Source organism: Protopterus annectens, chromosome 6.part0 (genome assembly GCF_019279795.1).
Source record: "Protopterus annectens isolate FY-2018-M chromosome 6.part0, PAN1.0, whole genome shotgun sequence".
NCBI classification, from domain to species: Eukaryota; Metazoa; Chordata; order Ceratodontiformes; family Protopteridae; genus Protopterus; species Protopterus annectens.
In genome coordinates, this window is record NC_056737.1 from 1,967,156,840 (window position 1) to 1,967,177,019 (window position 20,180).

The following is a 20,180-nucleotide window of genomic DNA, read 5'->3' on the forward strand; positions in this document are numbered from 1 at the left end:
TGCAGCCAAGCTGAAGCTTTTGGGTGACATTCGGGTCGCCTTAGGCAGGAAATACCACAACAAGAATACTGCAGTGTGAAAGAGGACATCTATAGTTATGGTAAAATTTTACACAACTATTCTTTCCTTTCTCTAAGCAGTCCCCCAGTGGCTAATGTGCAGTCACGCAGTCTTGGCAGCCTACTTACAGCATAAACTTTGAGCGTGTACATCCCTGCACATGCTGCATATAAGCTGTTGTAAACACTAGCTTGACACAGCCAAGAGCTTGTCACCTGCCAATACTGTTCAGCTGTCTCTCCATTAGATTTCAGTGTTAAAGTAGGCAACATGTCCTCTTTTTCCCGTAGTAGTTTAACTGGTTTCAACTGCTCAGTCACACTCCACCTTGCTTGTTTCTCCAGTGCTTATTTAGCTAGTCAGTCTTGGGTCTCTGGATTCAGTGCTTTTATCTTTCCCCACTGTAGAATCAGCTGTTCTTATTGCAAGTACTGTCATAAAAATAAGATTATATGTTACTGTAAAAGTCCGTAAAGTTACTGATTACTACACCACCACTGCTTGTTGTGTAATTGTGTACTTCTCTATGTAGCTTAAGTGTTTTTTGTTTTAAAATAAACAAGACATTGCCGTAGCACAGAATAACAGAATGCTTAAAAGTAAGTATCTTATAGGTGGGCAATATTTTATTTATAATAAATATTTTTTTTTCCAGCAACTTTGCCTGACATCTTCCAAGTTTATAGCCCATATTATCAATCAGAATGTGGTAAGTATATCATTTACAGAACATTTCAGCATTTCCTTTGTTTTAGTGGTAAATAAAGCACCTAAAGTCATTCATTGTAATTGCTGTCCTAAGTTGGCTGAGCTTTTTTGCAGAGCTTTATGCATCACTTGTAATTAAGAAGTGTGGCCCTTAAGAAAGGAGCTGATATGTAGAGAGAGAGGCTACTTTTAAACCAGTTATTGCAGTTCTTATTTTTTATTTATTTTTATTGTTGAGAGATTACTTTAAACTTGTTTTTTAAAAGGTTCAGTGTTGTAGCAATGTGATCTGAAGTTTGACAGTGGTTCAGTGCCCCTGGGAGCATGTTGTTGCTGATGTCCTTCAAGAATGCAACTGCAGTCATAACATATGGGTTGTCCTGCCTCAGGCAGCCCTCGGTCGGCCGAATTCCAAAGTCTGGGTCCGGCGTCGGCTGGTGTTGCCTCCTCTCCGACGTCATAACGGCTGGAGTATAAAGGCATTGGCCGACGCCATCTTCTTCAGTCTTTCTTGCCGCGGTGCCCGAAGCAGAAGCAGTTCGCAAGTGCCAGTCGGTCAGCTCCTGTGTTTTCAGTACCGAAGTCATCTAAAAGATAAGTACCCCATTGGGGAACATTTTTTCTTGCCTCAGCCGATGTCAGAACAAATTGAGAAAGTTAATAATTGTTTGTCTTGTGGTAAACAAATACCTCATAAGGACTTCCATTCTCTTTGCCTGCCTTGCCTGGGCCCAGACCACGACGTCTTGGCCTGTGCTGCCTGTGCTTGCTTTAATAAGTGCACTCTCAGACACCGGGCAGAATTTGCCGAAGACTTTTTCGGTGATTCTTTTGCTTATATCATGCCGTCGGATCAACCGACAACTCAATCTTCCAAAAAACGTAAGGACCGGGACTGACATCCTCGGCCCGCGTCATCCACCAATACTCCTCCTAAACCCTCTGCGAGTGCTTCGGTCCCTTCGGAAGCGGTAATCCAACAGCTCCAGGCCGATGAAACAGCGGTAACTCGTCCTTCTGTCTCGGAGTCCACTCCGGTGCCGGTTGTTGACTTTCCTCCAGAAACCGAGGTTCTGGATCTACCCGACACCATTCCGGTGGACAAGGTTACACCAGCACGTGGGGCAGCTAGGCCTCCTGTATCCATGTCCATCAAGGCCTTTGCACGTGCTAAGGCCGCCAGCCAGGCCAAGGCCCATCCTAAACCTACTGCTCAGGCCCCCTCTTCTGATAAACAGATCATGTCTCTTGCTGCAGATCTAATTTCTCTTATTAGGGGGTCTCGGTCTCATCCAGACAGAGGTTCTCAGCCGCCTGCAGAGAAAAGGCCCAGAACTGAGCAGGCCGACAACCTCTCTTCAGATGAAGCCTCTGGGGATTCTGAGCATTCTGATATCCAAGAAGAATCCTTCCAGGCCTATGAGGACTCTGATGCTGAGGAATCAATTCCCTCTGCCTCTCCTCCAGAGGATTTTTCGTTCGGTGAAGTCCTACACTCAATGAGGGAGCATTTTAAATGGCAGGGCCAGGAATTCTCTGATTCCAGGAAAAGGCTACATACCTTCCTCAAGCTTCCCCAGCACAGGCCTTTAGCTATCCCTCCTGTTATGGATGTCCTGGATGATGTTTTCTCCGACTCCAGTGCTAACCCTGATTCTCTCCCTCCTGCTCCTGTCAAGCCTGACAGATATTATAGGGTCCCTGACGCACACAAGCATCTCTTTAAGGCCCATTCTGTGGATCTAGAAACAATTTCACAAGGCCCCAAGGGAGTGACTACTTCCACTGCCAAGAATCCACTGCCAGCGGATAAGGAAGCTAGATCCCTGGAGAGATGGGGTAAAAAAGTTTATACCTCCACCACCCTGGCTATGAGGTCACTTAACTGCCTTTTTCATATGTTTCAGTACCAGGATTTTTTACTGGATGACTTACAGAAAAAGCTAGCCTCCCCTGAGTCTACTGATTTTAAGGCATTGCAGGATCTAGTACATAACACTCAGCAGGTTAATAATCATTTTCTTCAGTGTGGTTATGATGCATTGGAGGCTTCATGTAGGGCAGCTATGACTGGGGCTGTTATACGTAGATATGCTTGGTTAAAAGAACAGCCACTGCCAGACCATGTTAAAGTAAAGTTACTTGATGCACCTCTAGAAAAACAGAAGCTTTTTGGTGCAAATGCACAAGATGTTTTGAAGTCCATTGAGGAAAAAGCTAAATCAGTACAGACAGTCAAAGATTTCCTCCAGGTTCAGCCTCCCAGATTCAGCAGGAATTGGCCTTCAAAGAATTGGTCCTTTCCAGACACTGACAAGTTTCAAAGGGGAAAAAACAGGCGTGGCTGAGGTAGAGGGCAATACCGAGGCTCCTACAGGGGCTGCCAGTGGCAACCACCAAATCAAAGAAGTGGCACAGGCAGCCCAGCTGCACCACAAGTACAACCACAATGACTTGACTTTCATACCGCCTACAACGGCTCAAAGAGAAGCACCCTTGGGCGGAAAATTATCTTTATTCTCAAAAAACTAGCATATCTTAACCAAGGACAACTGGATTCTGGATTTAATAGACAAAGGTTAGAGATTCCACTTCCACACTTTACCAATAAGACAAGGCATGCCAAACCTGCCACATCATCAAAGGGCAGAGGCACTCATTCAAGTTTCAAAGCTGTTAAACATAAATGCAATAGAAAAGGTTCCTCCACAGGAACAAGGCCAGGGATTTTATTCAAGACTGTTCCTTGTTCCAAGAAAGGAAAACAAATGGAGGCCTATACTGGACTTGTCTACTCTAAATACTTATCTCATTGTGCCAAAGTTCAAAATGCTGACGTTGCAGCAACTCCTTCCCATGCTGGGCAAGGGGCCTTGGCTGGTCACTCTGGACCTCAAGGAGGCATACCTGCATGTCCCAATCAGACAAAGCTGCAGAAGATACCTCAGATTTCTTGCAGGGACAGAGCATTATCAATTCTCAGCATTGCCGTTTGGCTTATCTACTGCGCCCAGAGTGTTCACGAAATGCCTGGCATCAGTAGTGGCACACTGCAGACTCCAGGGGATTCAAATATACCCCTACCTAGACGACTGCCTCATACAAGCAGACAACAAACAAACCTTGATTGCAAACTTGGACTATGTCATTCAATTACTACAGGCCTTGGGATACACAGTCAACATTCAGAAATCAAGATTCCTGCCATCCCAGCAAATTATTTTCCTAGGAGCCAAGCTGGACACAAACACACAAATGGCTTATCTCACAGAGGAAAGACAACAGCAGTTACCAGAGTACTTCAAAGGCCTAGCAAAGCTCTCCCAGCTGACTGCAAGGAAAATCCTGCAGGCCCTGGGGTTCATGGCATCTTGCATTCTTCTGATACCTTTGGCAAGACTTCATATGAGAAAGCTGCAATGGTACTTGAAAAGCTTATGGTCCCAACACAGCCAAAGCCTAGAGGACGTAATTCCACTCATTCCATGTCTGCAAAGAGAATTTTTGTGGTGGGCTCAAGCAAGTCAGTTAAACAATGGCATGTCTTTCAACAAACCTCAAGCAGGTCAAATGATTACAACTGACGCCTCAGACCATGGATGGGGGGCGCACATGGAAGGCAGATGCATTCAAGGTCAATGGACACCAAGGGAAAGGCATCTGCACATAAACCAAAAAGAGATGTTGGCAGTGATGCATGCAATCGAGAATTTCGAAAAATCACTTCAGCAAGGACATTTGCTAATAAGGACAGACAACACCACGGTGATGTGGTATATAAACAAGCAGGGAGGCACTCATTCTTATCCCCTCTGCAGACTGACAATGATTCTCTGGGAAAAATCCCTAAGTCTGAAGATACATTTGCAATCCCAGTTTGTGCCAGGCAAGGACAATGTTCTGGCAGACAAGCTGAGCAGGAATTTCTTGGATCCACACGAATGGATGCTGCATCCTCACATTTTCTCACAAATAACAAGGACATGGGGAAGACCGGACATAGATCTTTTTGCTTCTCACATGAATCATCACCTGGAAAAGTTCTGTACAAGGACCCACCATCCTATAGCCTGGAAAACGGATGCTGTCTCCTTCAGCTGGAATTCCCTAACAATTTATGCATTCCCCCCTCTACCACTGCTGACCAAGGTGATACTGAAGATCAAAGCAGAACAACCAACAGGCATTTTGATAGCTCCAGGCTGGCCAAGGCAGCACTGGTACCCATTGCTGTTAAGCATAACTCGGACCAAGCCGTGGCCTCTGCCCCTATGGCCTCTGCTTCTAACACAGAACAATTACAGGACTGTTCATCGAAACCTGAAAACATTGCATCTGACAGCCTGGAGGTTACCATAACTCCTTCCGATATCTTTCTTTCCAAAAAAGTTCAAGAGATCTTACTGGAAGCACGCAGACCTTCCACCAGAAAAACCTATTCAGCCAAGTGGAAGAGATTCATCATCTGGAATGCTAACGGGGTCAGGATGCAACAGTCTTGAGTATACCTCAGATATTGGAATACTTGGCAGAAATGTTTCATACTGGTCTCTCATATTCTTCCATAAAGATTCATGCCTCAGCAATCTCAGCAAAATTCAATTGTGATCCACCTGTGTTTTCACATCCTTTGCTAAGACCGTTCCTGAGAGGGATAAAGAATATCAAACCCCCCAGGAAACCGCCAGTACCTGCATGGGACCTCAATTTCGTCTTGGAAAAATTAACTCTTCCTCCCTTTGAACCAGCAGCAACTTCAGAAATGCAATTTCTCTCATGGAAAACGGTTTTCCTATTGGCTATCACATCAGCAAGAAGAGTCTCGGAGATACAGGCACTCATGGCAGTACCTCCTTTTCTCATTTTTCATCAGGACAGAGTCTCTCTAAGAACCAATCCTTCATTCATGCCAAAAGTAATTTCCAGGGTGTCTCTAAATCAAGCCATTCACCTGCCTACTTTCTTCCCCAATCCTCAAAACGGGGGGGAAGCACTGCTGCATACTTTGGACATACACAGACAACTACGCTACTACTTGGACAGAACTAAGGCCACCAGAAAGTCTGACCAACTGTTTGTAGCCTATGCTGCTGGAGTACAAGGAAAAGCAATCTCCAAACAAACAATTTCCAAATGGATTGGACACTGCATCAGATTCTGCTATTCTTTTCATGGAAAAGGTGTGCCAGCCAATATTAGGCCACACTCCACCAGAGCTATAGCCACATCCACAGCTTTCCTAAGAGGAGTGGCTACAAAGGACATTCTAGAGGCTGCTACATGGAGCTCCGTGCATACATTTACCAAGCACTACAACCTGCCTTTATACTCCAGATCCCGAGCAGACTTTGCTTAGGCAGTCCTGCAGGGCATTTTAGCTACACCATCACTTACTTAGTTCCAAGCACCCCCAGCTTGGCTATGGTATTCAACCCATATGTTATGACTGCAGTTGCATTCTTGAAGGACATAGTACAGTTTTGTACCTACCATAAATGTAGATGTCCGATAGATATGCAACTGCAGCCGGATTTTCCCACCCTCCTACCCCTCTGCAACCTTCTTTATGGGTCCACTACCCCTATTCCTCTTAGCTGGGGGTACCTCCTATGGTGTATCTGTTTATTACTGTTGTGCATGTCTGGAATTGTTTATCCATTCACCAAATTTAGCCTTCCTAGGAGGGCACCTGGCATCTGGGGCAAGAAACACTGAAGAAGATGGCGTTGGCCAATGCCTTTATACTCCAGCCGTTATGACGTCTGAGAGGAGGCGACACCAGCCGACGCCGGACCCAGACTTTGGAATTCGGCCGACCGAGGGCTGCCTGAGGCAGGACAACCCATATGTTATGACTGCAGTTGCATATCTATCGGACATCTACATTTATGGTAGGTACAAAACTGTACTTTCTGAGCCATTACTAAAAGAGCAGTACACGGCATGACCTCCTCAGATGTTCATCGTGCATACAGCTGCAGTAATCATATATGGGTTCTCTGCCGTCAGCCGGGTCCTCGGCCGAATTCCAAAGTCTTGGTCCGGTGTTGGTTGTTGTCGCCTTCTTCCCTGACGTCAGCGCGACAGGGGTATATAAATCACAGCCGATGCCATATTCTTTAGTCTTTTTTGCCGCGCGGTGCCCGAAGCAGAAGCAGTTCGCAAGTGCCGGTCGGCCAGCTCCTGAATTTACGAAAAATTGGAAACCAAAGTCTTCTTTAAAGCTAAGTACCCTGTTGGGGAAACTTTTCTTATCTCAGACCGATGTCAGACAAAGTTAACAGTTGTATTTCTTGTGGGAAGCAAATACCGCATAAGGATTTCCATTCCCTCTGCATACCTTGTTTAGGCCCAGACCACGACGTCTCGGGCTGTCGCTTTTGTGCGACTTTCAATAAACGCACTATTAAGCGTCGGGCGGAGATCGCCCAACATTATTTTGGTAAAGCCTTTGATTATAAAATGTCGTCGGATACTCCGACTACCGTTTTGTCCAAAAAACGCAAGGACAAAGACCGACATGCGAGGTCCGCGGTCTCCACCGACACCACGCCAAAACCGGCTACACGTGGTCCGGTTCTCAGCGAGGCGCCTATGCAGTCCCTGACCACCGACGACACTTCCTTGGCGGTGTCTTCTGCACCCGAGACCGCAGGTACCTCGGCCCTTACTCAGACTACAACCTCTGAAGCCACTGTTAGTGTTGAAACTCCTACCGGGGATAGGTCCACTTCCACCCAGGGTGTATTTAGACCCTCTTCTTCCTTTTCCATTAAGGCCTTTACTAAGTCCAAATCAGCCATGCATCCCTAGAGGCCTGTTGCACAGGGCCCATCCTCAGGCCCCATGCCTAAAAAGCAGATGCTTAAAATGGCTGAGGATTTAATTACACTTATCAGGGGCACCCAGCCCCCTCCAGACAAGAGACCCAGAGTGGAGGAAGATTCCCCCTCCTCTGAACAGGGTTCCATTGTCTCAGAACATTCTGATGTAGAGGAACACTCGTACTCCCCTTATGAAGATTCGGATGCAGAACAGTCCATTCCTTCTGTATCTCCCCCAGAGGATTTCTCCTTTGGGGAAACCTTGCACACCTTGAGGGAGCGCTTCCATTGGGAAGGCCAAGACTTTTCTGATTCCAAGAAGAGGCTTAGGGAATTACTTTTGTTACCTCAACACAGACCTCTGGCTATACCTCCGGTCCTGGACATACTTGATGATGTTTACTCGGAGGCTTGTCTTAATCCGGATTCCCTGCCTCCTGCCCCAGTCAAACCTGATAGGTACTATAGAGTTCCTAATTCTCACCAATTTCTTTACAAAAGCCATAATGCTGACCCTGAAACCATTTCTCAAGGCCCCAAGGGAATGAAGGCCTCTACTGCCAAGAATCCACTTCCTTCCGAAAGAGAATCTAGATGCTTAGAAAGGTGGGGTAAAAAGGTATACACCTCAGCCACCCTAGCCATGAGAGCCTTAAATTGTCAGTTCCATATGCTTAAATATCAGCAGTTTCTGTTATCACAATTAAGAAACAAAATGTCTCAGTCTGAACAACCAGATTTGAAGGAATTGCAGGATATGATGCATAGTGCAGAACAAGTGGCTAAACACACCTTGCAATGTGGCTATGATGCCTTAGAGGCCTCAAGTAGAGCTGCTATTACAGGATCAGTTATTCGTAGACATGCCTGGCTTAGGGAACAAAGCTTGCCTGATCATGTTAAAGCTAAACTGCTAGATGCTCCCTTACAAAAGGATGTGTTATTTGGCACTAATGCTGAGGAGATACTACGAAAAATGGAAGAAAAAGCTAAATCTATGCAAACTGTCAAGGCCTTTCTACAGGTACAGCCACCACGTTTTAGCAGAAATTGGCCATCAAAAAACTGGTCCTTTCCAGCCACTGACAAGCCCCAAAGAGGTAGATACAGACGCACAAGGGGCAGAGGACAGTCTCAAGGATCATATAGAGGCAGACAATGGCAAACTCCAGCCCTAAGAGGTGGCGAAGACAGTGCACAACAATACAGAAAGCAAACCCAATGACTTCCTTCTTTTTCAGCCCAGCATCTCCCAGCTGGCAGCTCCCCTGGGAGGAAAGCTGGCACTATTTACAAGAAATTGGCATATTATCACAACAGACAAATGGATCCTGAATATTATAAACCGAGGCTACAGATTTCATTTTCACACTCTTCCAAAAATGAGAGGCATGCCAAACCTGCCACACAAAGGGCAGAGGCGCAAATACAAATTTCAAAACTCATGGAAATGAAAGCCATTCCAGAGGTTCCTACTCACGAACAAGGTCAAGGTTTTTATTCCAGACTTTTCCTAGTGCCAAGAAAAGGAACCGACTGGAGACCCATTTTGGACTTATCCATCCTAAAATACATTTCTACTCGTACCAAAATTCAAGATGCTCACATTACAGCAACTTCTTCCCATGCTGGGCAAGGAGTTTTGGCTGGTAGCATTGGACCTGAAGGAGGCATACCTGCATGTCCCAATCAGACAAAGTTGCAGAAGATACCTCAGATTTCTTGCAGGTTCAATCCACTATCAATTCTCTGCATTGCCCTTTGGCTTATCTACTGCACCCAGAGTATTCACGAAATGCCTGGCATCAGTAATTGCATACTGCAGACTACAAGGGATACAAATTTACCCTTATTTGGACGACTGCCTGATCCAAGCGGACAACAAGCACACACTACTGGAACATCTGGTTTATACAACACGTTTACTGAATTCTCTGGGATACACAATCAACAAAGAGAAATCCAGACTAACACCAACTCAGAAAATAACTTTCCTGGGAGCCAACTTGGACAGAAACACCCAGATGGCCTATCTTACACCAGAAAAACAAGGGCAACTAACTCAGTATTTCAAAACACTAGCAAATTGTACCAGGCTTACTGCAAGGAAAATCCTGCAGGCTCTGGGCTTCATGGCATCTTGCATCCTGTTAATCCCATGTGCAAAGTTGCATATGAGGAAACTTCAGTGGTACCTAAAAAACCTATGGTCTCAACACAGCCACAGATTGGAAACAATAATACCAATAATTCCCTGTTTGCAAAAGGAATTTCTATGGTGGGCCCAAGCATGCCAAACAAACAAAGGCCTCCCATTCTGCAAGCCTCAAGCAAATCAAGTCATCACAACAGACGCCTCAGATTACGCCTGGGGGGCGCACATAACAGACAGGTGCATTCAGGGCAAATGGTCCCAAAAGGAAAAGCACCTTCATATCAATCAAAAAGAAATGCTAGCAGTGATAAGTGCAATTACAGCTTTCAAGGACCTCTTGCATCCAGGACAATTACTTATAAGAACAGACAACACCACAGTAATGTGGTACATAAACAAACAAGGAGGAACCCTGTGCAGACTAGCCATGACACTTTGGAACTTGGCTCTGGAATGGCAAATTGAACTTCAAGCACAGTACTTGCCAGGTTTGGAAAACACGTTGGCAGACAATCTAAGCAGAAATATGACAGATCCACACGAATGGAAGTTGCATCCACAGGTGTTTACAAAGATAATCCAAGCGTGGGGAAGGCCAGACATAGATCTCTTCGCCTCCCACAGGAATCATCAACTGGAAAAGTTTTGTTCAAGGACCTTTCACCCAAAGACCTGGAGAGTGGACGCCCTTTCATTCAGTTGGACAGGATGGTCAGTGTACGCTTTCCCACCTCTGCCCCTTCTACCCAAGGTAGTCTTGAAAGCAAGAGCAGACAGGCCGAAGATGATACTGATTGCTCCAGACTGGCCAAGACAACACTGGTACCCACTCCTAAGGAGCCTAATACATACTCCTCCCTGGCCACTACCTCTAATGCCTCTTCTGCTGACTCAGCACAGCTACAAAACTCTTCACGGTCAGCTGAAAACACTCAATCTCGCTGCATGGAAAATCTTTTAACACCTCAACAGACCCTACTCACCTAAGAGGTGCAGGATGTCATTCTGGAGGCCAGGAGACCATCTACTAGGAAGACTTACTCCGCAAAATGGAAACGGTTTTGCTCTTGGAATGAGAAAAAAGGCCAGGACCCTAGAAAACTGAATTTGCCTCAGGTATTACAGTATCTAGCTGAGCTGCTGAACAGTGGGCTTTCATTTTCTTCCATAAAAATCCATGCCTCAGCCATTTCTGCAGAATTCAACACGGATCCACCTTTATTCTCTCACCCACTTGTAAGACAATTCCTCAGAGGGGCTAAGAATATAAGACCCCCTAGGAAACAACCAGTACCAGCCTGGGATCTTAATTACATTCTAGAAAAATTAACATGGTCTCCCTTTGAGCCAGCTGCCTCAACAGATTTGCAATATTTGTCCTGGAAAACAGCTTTTCTTCTGGCCATTACCTCAGCTCGTAGGGTTTCAGAACTACAAGCCCTCATGGCTGTACAGCCCTTCCTCATCTTCCATCAGGACAGGGTCTCCCTTCGAACCAACCCATCATTTATGCCTAAAGTGGTATCCAGGGTAGCTTTAAATCAAGCCATACACTTACCTACCTTCTACCCCAACCCTCAAAACAAAGGGGAGAGGTTGCTACATTCCTTAGACATCCATAGACAGCTTCGTTATTATTTGGACAGAACAAAGCCTTTCAGGAAATCTGAACAACTTTTTGTGTCCTATGCTGTAGGAGCTCAAGGAAAGCCTGTTACCAAACAGACAATTTCAAAATGGATAGGCCATTGCATACGATTCTGTTACTCCTAACATGGGAAACCTGTCCCTGTAGGCATCAGACCACACTCCACCAGGGCCACAGCTACCTCTACAGCCTTCCTCAGAGGAGTTCCTACCAAAGATATTTTTTAGGCAGCCACTTGGAGTTCTGTACATACCTTCACAAGACACTACCACCTGCCTTTATATTCCAAAACTAGAGCAGGCTTTGCCACTGCTGTGTTGCAGGGCATTCTGGCTCAACCCAGTTCCACCTAGTGCCTACCACCCTGTGCGTAGCTTTGGGATTCTACCCATATGTGATTACTGCAGCTGTATGCACGATGAACATAGTACAGTTTTGTACCTACCATAAATGTAGATGTTCGAGTGCTAATACAGCTGCAGTACAGGTTTCCCTCCCTCCATCCCCTCTAGGTACAGGATTAGTGGCTAACTCCTCCTCATAATATCCTATTTTGGGTTATCCTCCTGTGGTGTATTTGCTTGCAATTTCTCTTTTTTGATAACATTGCATTGCTTGAAAATATATATATATATATATATATATATATATATATATATATATATATATATATAGACATATAGCCTTATTATTTATGTATTGCCTTCCCTTTGGGGGGCACCTGACATCTGGGGCAAGAAAGACTGAAGAATATGGCGTCGGCTGTGATTTATATACCCCTGTCGCGCTGACGTCAGGGAAGAAGGCGACAACAACCGACGCCGGACAAAGACTTTGGAATTCGGCCGACCAAGGACCCGCCTGACGGCAGAGAACCCATATGTGATTACTGCAGCTGTATTAGCACTCGAACATCTACATTTATGGTAGGTACAAAACTGTACTTTCTTTTTCATCTGAGCTAAATGGTCAGATTTCTTTCTTTCATTAGTGCATCACTCTTGCAGATTTTTGACTGTTGTAATAGCAAATGCGTTTCCTTCTGGACCTGAGCCTTTACATAAGATTTCCTGAGAAAATTTACCAGCAAATACTTTCTTGGTATCAGGTTTCCGAAAGATTTTTATCTTCAGCTTTTATCTGTTTAGAACTGTGGTAGTGTGCTTAATTTAGGGGGAAAATGTATTTGCAGACCCTTGTGTTAAAGTTCCAGGAACACTTCTGTCCCAAGGGAAGAACAAGGCTGAGGAGATGAAGCACATTACCTATTGAGTGTGCATGTGCATTTGTGTATAAATGTATTGTCTGTATATGTATCTGTGTTTTATAATATCTATCTATCTATCTATATATACACACACACACACACACATCTGTATATATATATATATATATATATATATATATATATATATATATATAGTAATGCAAGTTAATGTGGAATAACTAAATTAGATTAATGGAAAGTTTGTCAGTATATATTATTTGTCTGTAAAGTTTGTTTTTTGAGCTGGGTTGTCTGTAAATGAAAAGGGAGGAAGACTTGGATTACATAGTTTTAAGGGGAGAGTGCATAACTACCCATCTGCCAGAGTAAGGCATTTCACAGTTTATGCAGATTGCATTTTAATGTATGTTACTGAAGGATGAAATAGTAAAACATCATCCTGTTTGGGAGGGGGGTACGCTGCAGTTTGTGAAACAGCTGATGTCCTTCTATTCTCATGTTGCAGTATTCATAACCTTGGGGTGTTGCTGCCTGCAGCACCGGACATCCGGCCAGTATATCAGAGTCTTATAGTCAAGGGTAAGTGCGACGTAGAACCCAGGGCCATAAACTGACATCAACTATAACTGTGATGTTCGCATGTACCCAACTCAGAGTTTTTCTGCAGCAGTGAGAATCAGATGTCCGTCCACCAGTTCATTATTACGGTGTTCGATTGATATCGTCCATCCGATTTCGATGATCATTCTCCAGATGTCCTCTGAGATAAGTAGCCTTGAATTTCTTTGCTTTTTGTCAGCCGTACATGTCTTCTACTAAGGGAAAGTATGCTTATGGTAGGCAAATCCCTTATAAGGGCAGACACTAACAGTGTTTATTTTGTCTGGGGGAGGCTCACGATTACAAGGGCTGTAAGAGCTGTCAGTCCTTTGTTCTGAAAACCCTAAGAAGCCATCTAGCAGCTTTAAAACTTTATTTAGAAAACCAGCGCCTCCAGTGTTTGGCATCCAAAATGGAATGTGGAGCAGGCCCAAGAAAGTTAGGCCTAATGCCTTGGATACACCTCAGTCGTCTGGTGTTATCCTTGAGGCGGATATCAGCCCAAGATCACTCCGGACACAGGGTATTGCGCAGCAACCTTGAACGGAATTGGAAATCGGTTCTGCAAATACCCAGAGTGCATCTGCTGAGGTTTTTCAACCCTCACACCCTGATCCTGATAGTGAGGGGGAACCATGGCTCATTGTTTTGGAGGGCCATACTTCTACTTCAGTCTTGGTGACCGCTATAACTTTGGCTCCTAGGCCCATGTCTGTGCCCTCTTCTCCTTTAAAAAGGAAACCGAAGCAGAAGCACACTTCAAAAGACCCTTCTCCTCCCTGGGAGACCTTTTCCCAAACTCTGTTCAAGGATTTTCAGGCTCTTCAGACCCATATCCCACTTACAGGCCTACCTGCTGCCCCTCAGCAACACTCTGAGGAGGAGTCTTCCTCATCAGATGATTCCTTAACTTATTGCTCTCAGTTGGATTCACCCAAAGACTTTACCCCACAAGAAGAAGAATCTCTTACTCCTGATTCCTCTGGAGAAGATTTTTCGTTTGGGGATACCATTTCTCTGCTCAGACAACATTTCAAATGGGAACTATCAGATGTCTCTGAGACAAAAAAAGAGATGCCTTGAGCTCTTGCAGATGGAGCAGCCCTCACCATCTGCAGTTCCCCCCTTTCTTCCTGCATTTCAGGATGCTTTTATTGCTGCCTCACAAAGCCCAGAGTCGCAGCCTCCTGCTTCCAAGAGGCCAGACAGATTTTATAAAGTGTCTGCTCAGAAGCAGTAACTTTTCAAAAATCCTTCAGCAGTTCTTGCGGAGATTGCTGTGTCACCAGATATGTCCTCTAGGCATCTTTCTTCCTTCTTCCCTTTTCCCTACATATAAAGACAATAAATTTATGGACAGGTTGGGGAAGAAGGTTTATACTACTACTGCTTTGGCCATTAGAGCTATTAATTATCAGACACACATGGCAAAGCTTGCCTTAGATGCTCTTCATGTTTCACTGTTGCAGTCATTACATTTGGGTAATCTGCTGGCAGGTTGCCCTCAGTCGGCCTGAATTCAAAGTCTTGGGTCTTGCATCAGTTGCTGTCTTCTCTTCCATGACATCAAGTCGTCAGGGGTATATAACATACATCCGACGCCATTTTCTTTAGTCTCTTGCCGTGCGGTGCCTGAAGAAGAAGCATTTCGCAAGTGCCAGTTGGCCGACTACTGAAATATTTGAGTTTGAGTTTCAGAACCGAAGTCTTCACTAAAGCTAAGTACGCCGTTGGGGAAACGTTTTTCTTGATTTTTACCGATGTCAGAAAAAGTTAATAATTGGATTATTTGTGGGAAGCAAATACCTCATAAGGATTTCCATTTATACTGTATTCCTTGCCTGAGCCCTGATCATAACTTGCTTAGCTATATTTTTCCATCTAAGTATTTTGGAAACAGATTTAACTACCCAGAAATGTCTTCGGATAGCAATCCGACTACCGGAGTACTTAAAAAACGCAAAGAAAAGGACAGAGAAAGGCAGTCGAGATCCAAAACCGACGACGAAGCTTCTCCTATGCCAGTCGCCGGTTCGCCGGTACTCAGTGAGGCGCTTTCGCAGCCCCTAATATCCTCTACCTTCGAGTCGCAGGCCTCTACCGACACCCTTGTGGGGTCCGGCATGCCGCAAGATACTCAAGGTATTGGACCGACGGATGTATCTCCCTTGGATGGGTCCGGAGCCGCAGAGCAGGCTTCTGAGGGTGTATTCAAACCTCAACATTTGTATATCAAACCGATGACAGCTGCAAACTCTAAGAAAAAAGCAACTTCTAGAACTAAAAAAACGATGCCCGAGCCACATGCACAGGCCTTTATGCCTAAAAAACAGATGATCAAAATGGCTGAAGACCTTATTACCTTGATCAGAGGTACCCATCCCCCTCCAGATAAGAGGCCTTAAGCAAGACACTGACTATGAATCTTCAGATCACGTTTCTATTTCTTCTGATTCCTCTAATGATCAGGAATTATCTGTACCTCCCTATGAGGATTCTGATGCTGAGGAGTGGATTCCATCTGCATCTCCTGAGGATTATTCATTTGGAGAAACCTTGCATACTTTGAGGGAGCATTTTCACTGTGAGAGTCAAGACTTATCAGAATCAAAAAAGAGGCTCAGCGTTTTCCTTCTTCTCCCTCAGCACAAGCCTTTAGCCATTCTCCCTGTTTTAGAAATTGCGGATGATGTGTTTTCGGAGTCAAGCTTGACCCCTGACTCCTTACCTCCGGCTCCCAGTAAGCCTGACAGATATTACAGGGTCCCTGACTCACACACATTTTTATTTAGAAACCCTGCTGCTGATCCTGAAACTATTTCACAGGGTCCAAAGGGAGTTAAGGCCTCAACAGCAAAAAATCCTACCCCCTCTGACAGAGATTCAAGGGCACTGGACAGATGGGGAAAAAGGTTTATACATCTGCAGCTTTGACAATCAGGGTCTTAAACTGTCAATTTCATATGCTTAAGTACCAACAACATGTAATGGGATTGCTGAAACAGAAAATGATGTTGATTTCAGAATGTGCAGAAAATAAAGAATTGCAGGAATTATTGCATGCAGCTGAACAAGTTGGAAAGCATACTTTGCAATGTGGTTTTGATTATTTAGAGGCCTCCTGCAGGGCCGCATTTACTGGATCTGTGATTAGGAGGCATGTCTGGTTATAGGAACAAAATTTGCCTGATCATGTTAAAGCTAAATTGCTAGATGCACCTTTACAGCATGATTTGGTATAAAGGCAGAAGAGGTTTTAAAGAAAATGGAAGACAAAGCTAAGTCTATGCAAACTGTCAAAGACTTCTTACAAGTACAGCCACCAAGATTCAGTAGACATTGGCCTACAAAAAATTGGTCTTTCCTGTGTCCGACAGAGTTCAAAGGGGCAAATTCAGACGCCCTAAGGGTTCCAGATACGAGGTGCAAGACTCATACAGGTCAAAGCAATGGGGCGCATCCACCTCCAAATCTGGAGGAGATAAAGCGCAAACCTACAGAAAGCAATCCCAATGACTTCCCTGTGCTTACACCAAGCACTTATCTTTTGGCAGCACCCATAGGGGGAAAGTTAACACTTTTGGCTCAAAATTGGCAGTTAATAACCCAGGAGAAATGGGTACTAAAGATCGTATCACAGGGCTACAGATTCCATTTCCACACTCTGCCAATGGTAAATTGTTGGCCAGATCTGCCAAAAAATCAATGGGCAGAGGCACAGAAACAGGTTATGTCCCTCATGGATATGGGGAACATTCATACAGTACCAGAACAGGAAAAAGGACAAGGTTTTTTACTCAAGACTGTTCTTGGTACCCAGAAAGGACAAGGCCTGGAGGCCAATATTGGATTTATCGATTTTGAACACATACCTGGACATTCCAAAATTCAAAATGCTGACTTTGCAGCAGCTTCTGCCCATGCTGGGCAAGAATACTTGGCTGGTGACTTTAGACCAAAAAGAGGCATACCTGCATGTCCCAATAAGACGGTCGTGCAGAAGATACCTCAGATTCAAGGCTGGCTTAATGCATTACCAATTCTCTGCACTGCCCTTTGGCTTATCTACTGCGTCCAGGGTCTTTACCAAGTGCCTGGCACCAGTAATTGCATTTTGCAGACAAAGAAGTATACAAATATATCCTTACTTGGATGACTGCCTCATTCAGGCAGAGAACAAGGACACTCTTCGACACCTGGGGTTTGTGAAAAGGCTTCTAACATGCCTAGGGTACACAATAAACGAAAAGTAATCACAACTGGTGCCCTCTCAAAAGATAACATTCCTGGGTGCAAGCTTGAATAAAACTGCCCAGATGGCTTACCTCACGCCAGACAAACAAAGGCAACTGACTACTTACTTCAAACTGATGGCAACAAAAACCCAGTCCTTCTGCAAGACAAATTCTGCAGGCTCTGGGCTTCATGGCATCCTGCATCCTACTAATTCCATATGCAAGACTGCATATGAGGAAACTTCAATGGTACCTAAAAAGTTTATGGAGTCAACATTCACACAGCCTGGAAACAATGATTCCTCTCAATCCCTGCCTGCAACAGGAGTTTCTATGTTGGGCAAAGGCCTGTTACCAAAACATGGGACAGCCCTTCACTCTACCCCCGGCCAGCCAAACCTTAACAACAGGCGCATCAGATTATGCCGGGGGGGGGCAGGGCACATAGCCGGAAAATGCATTCAAGGCATATGGGCACCAAAACAAATGCATCTACATATCAACCAGAAAGAGATGCTAGCTGTTCAAAATGCCCTAATAGCCTTCAAGGACTTACTTCATTCAGGACAACTACTGATCAGCACAACTACTGATCAGCACTAGTAGAAAGCTACGTTCTCTCATAAAAATATCCAAGGCCAACTTTGAGAGAAATTCGCCAAGGACACTAAAGATAACCACAAGGCATTCTTCAGTTATGTTAGAAACCTGGGCGGAAACACTCAGATATGCCCAGAGTTAGTACACAACGACAAAAAATTTACCGAACCCACAGATATTGCCAACATTCTGGCAGACAGGTTCAGTGCAAATTTCTCCCCTCCCTCACCTCCAAAAGAAGAAATACTCATCCCAGCTGAATGTAACCTCCCTGTCATCTCTGATGTCAAGGTGAGAACCGCCCTCAACAAAGCAAAAAACACAGCATCTATGGGACCTGATGGTATCCCCGGCTGCGTGATACGTGAACTCCAAGAGGAGCTAAACCCGCATATAAAAATATTATTTAACCTTAGCCTTACTACAGGATATGTACCTGAACACTGGCGTACAGCAACAGTGGTACCACTCCACAAGGGAGGCTCCACTACAGACCCTGGGAACTACCGCCCCATAAGCTTGACCAGCCTGGTTTGCAAAGCTATGGAAAGAATTATTATGGAATTCATAAACAACGACATTGGGGACCTACCAATACTTGATCCACCCAGTTCGGCTTTGTAAAAGGCAGATCCTGCCTTTTGAACCTGGTTGACTTTTTCGAAACAGTCACTATTGCCATTGATGAGGGCAAGGCAGTCCATACAGCCTACCTGGACTTGGCTAAAGCCTTCGACACAATACCCCACTCGGGGATCATAGAAAAGCTAAACAGCTTAAAAGTAAATCCATATGTCACAAGATGGGTTGCAAACTGGCTAAAGAACAGAACCCATAAAGTCAAGATTGCGGGAGCCATGTCAGACTCAAAGCCAGTCACAAGTGGTGTCCCACAGGGCTCTGTCCTGGGACCCCTCTTGTTCGGCATTTACTTCTCAGATGTGAAAGCAAACATGGGAGGGTTCTGGCTGATCAAGTTCGCAGATGACTGCAAACTAGTCGCCATAGTCGATACACCAGCTGACACACACATCCTACAGAAAGGTCTCACCGAAACGGACAACTGGTGCCGGAATCACGGCCTTAAACTGAATGCCAAGAAATGTATAGTCATCCCCTTTGGGAAAAACAAAATACCCACAAATTATCACATGGACAGTAACACACTGAGTACCGAAAAAGTAATCAGAGACCTGGGGACCCAAGTTGATAGTGACCTCTCATTTGACACCCACGTTGCCAAAGTGGTTAGAAAGACTTTCTACCTTGCCCACCTTATCATGAAGGGGTTCACATCCAGATCAAAGGAGGTCATCGTGCCCCTGTACTCCTCCCTTATCAGGCCCATGATTGAGTACAATGCCCCATTTGGTATGTACCTCACCCGGCACTTACAACAGTTGGAGAGACCCCAGAAGTACCTCACCAAGAGGATCAAGGGTTTCCAACATATGTCATATGTGGCCAGGCTAAAGAAACTCCAGCTCTATTTAGTAGCATACCGCCTGCTCAGAGGTGATCTGTGCCTGACATACAAGGCCATGTCCAACCAGGAATTGATGGACATGCTCCACCTCAAAAAATCAAAATCCATAAGAACCACGAGAGCCAAAGATTTAAACCTCAGTACAAACATGAATAGAACATGCTGGAGGGACAGATTCATAACTCAGAGGCTTCCCATACTCTGGAACAAAATCCCAGTCCATGTTAGCCAGAGCCCCTCACTGACTCTCTTCAAGAGAAATCTTGACGAGTGGATGGGAGATCGTAGGTTTACCCTGGGGGTCACCCCTGTATCGCTACTTAACAGAGGCACAGTAAACTAATTTTAATAAGTAAGGGGGTCTTCAATGTGTCACTACTAGACAAAGGCACAGTATTCTAAATTTATTCTATACACCTTAGTACCACGACATGGGGTGGCGAAAGCCACATCTCTAGGGCTAGGCTTGCAAATGCCTCAGGGCAGATAGCCTAGTACTAAACTATGAAACTATAAAGACGGACAACACCACAGTCATGTGGTATATAAACAAGCAAGGGGGCAAACACTCATACCCCTTTGCATATTAGCCATGGCACTGTGGAACACAGCTTTGACCTACCAAATACATCTTCA

General features: G+C 44.9%; 1 protein-coding gene across 1 annotated transcript in view; it reads left to right on the forward strand.

Moving 5' to 3' along the window:
• Positions 1-20,180, forward strand: part of CWC22 (CWC22 spliceosome associated protein homolog) — a 2,826,743-nt gene that overhangs the window by 1,468,834 nt on the left and 1,337,729 nt on the right. The window contains exon 8 of the mRNA XM_044073714.1: positions 716-769. Within this exon, the coding sequence (XP_043929649.1) occupies positions 716-769 (54 nt within the window). The remainder of the gene's footprint in view (positions 1-715; positions 770-20,180) is intronic.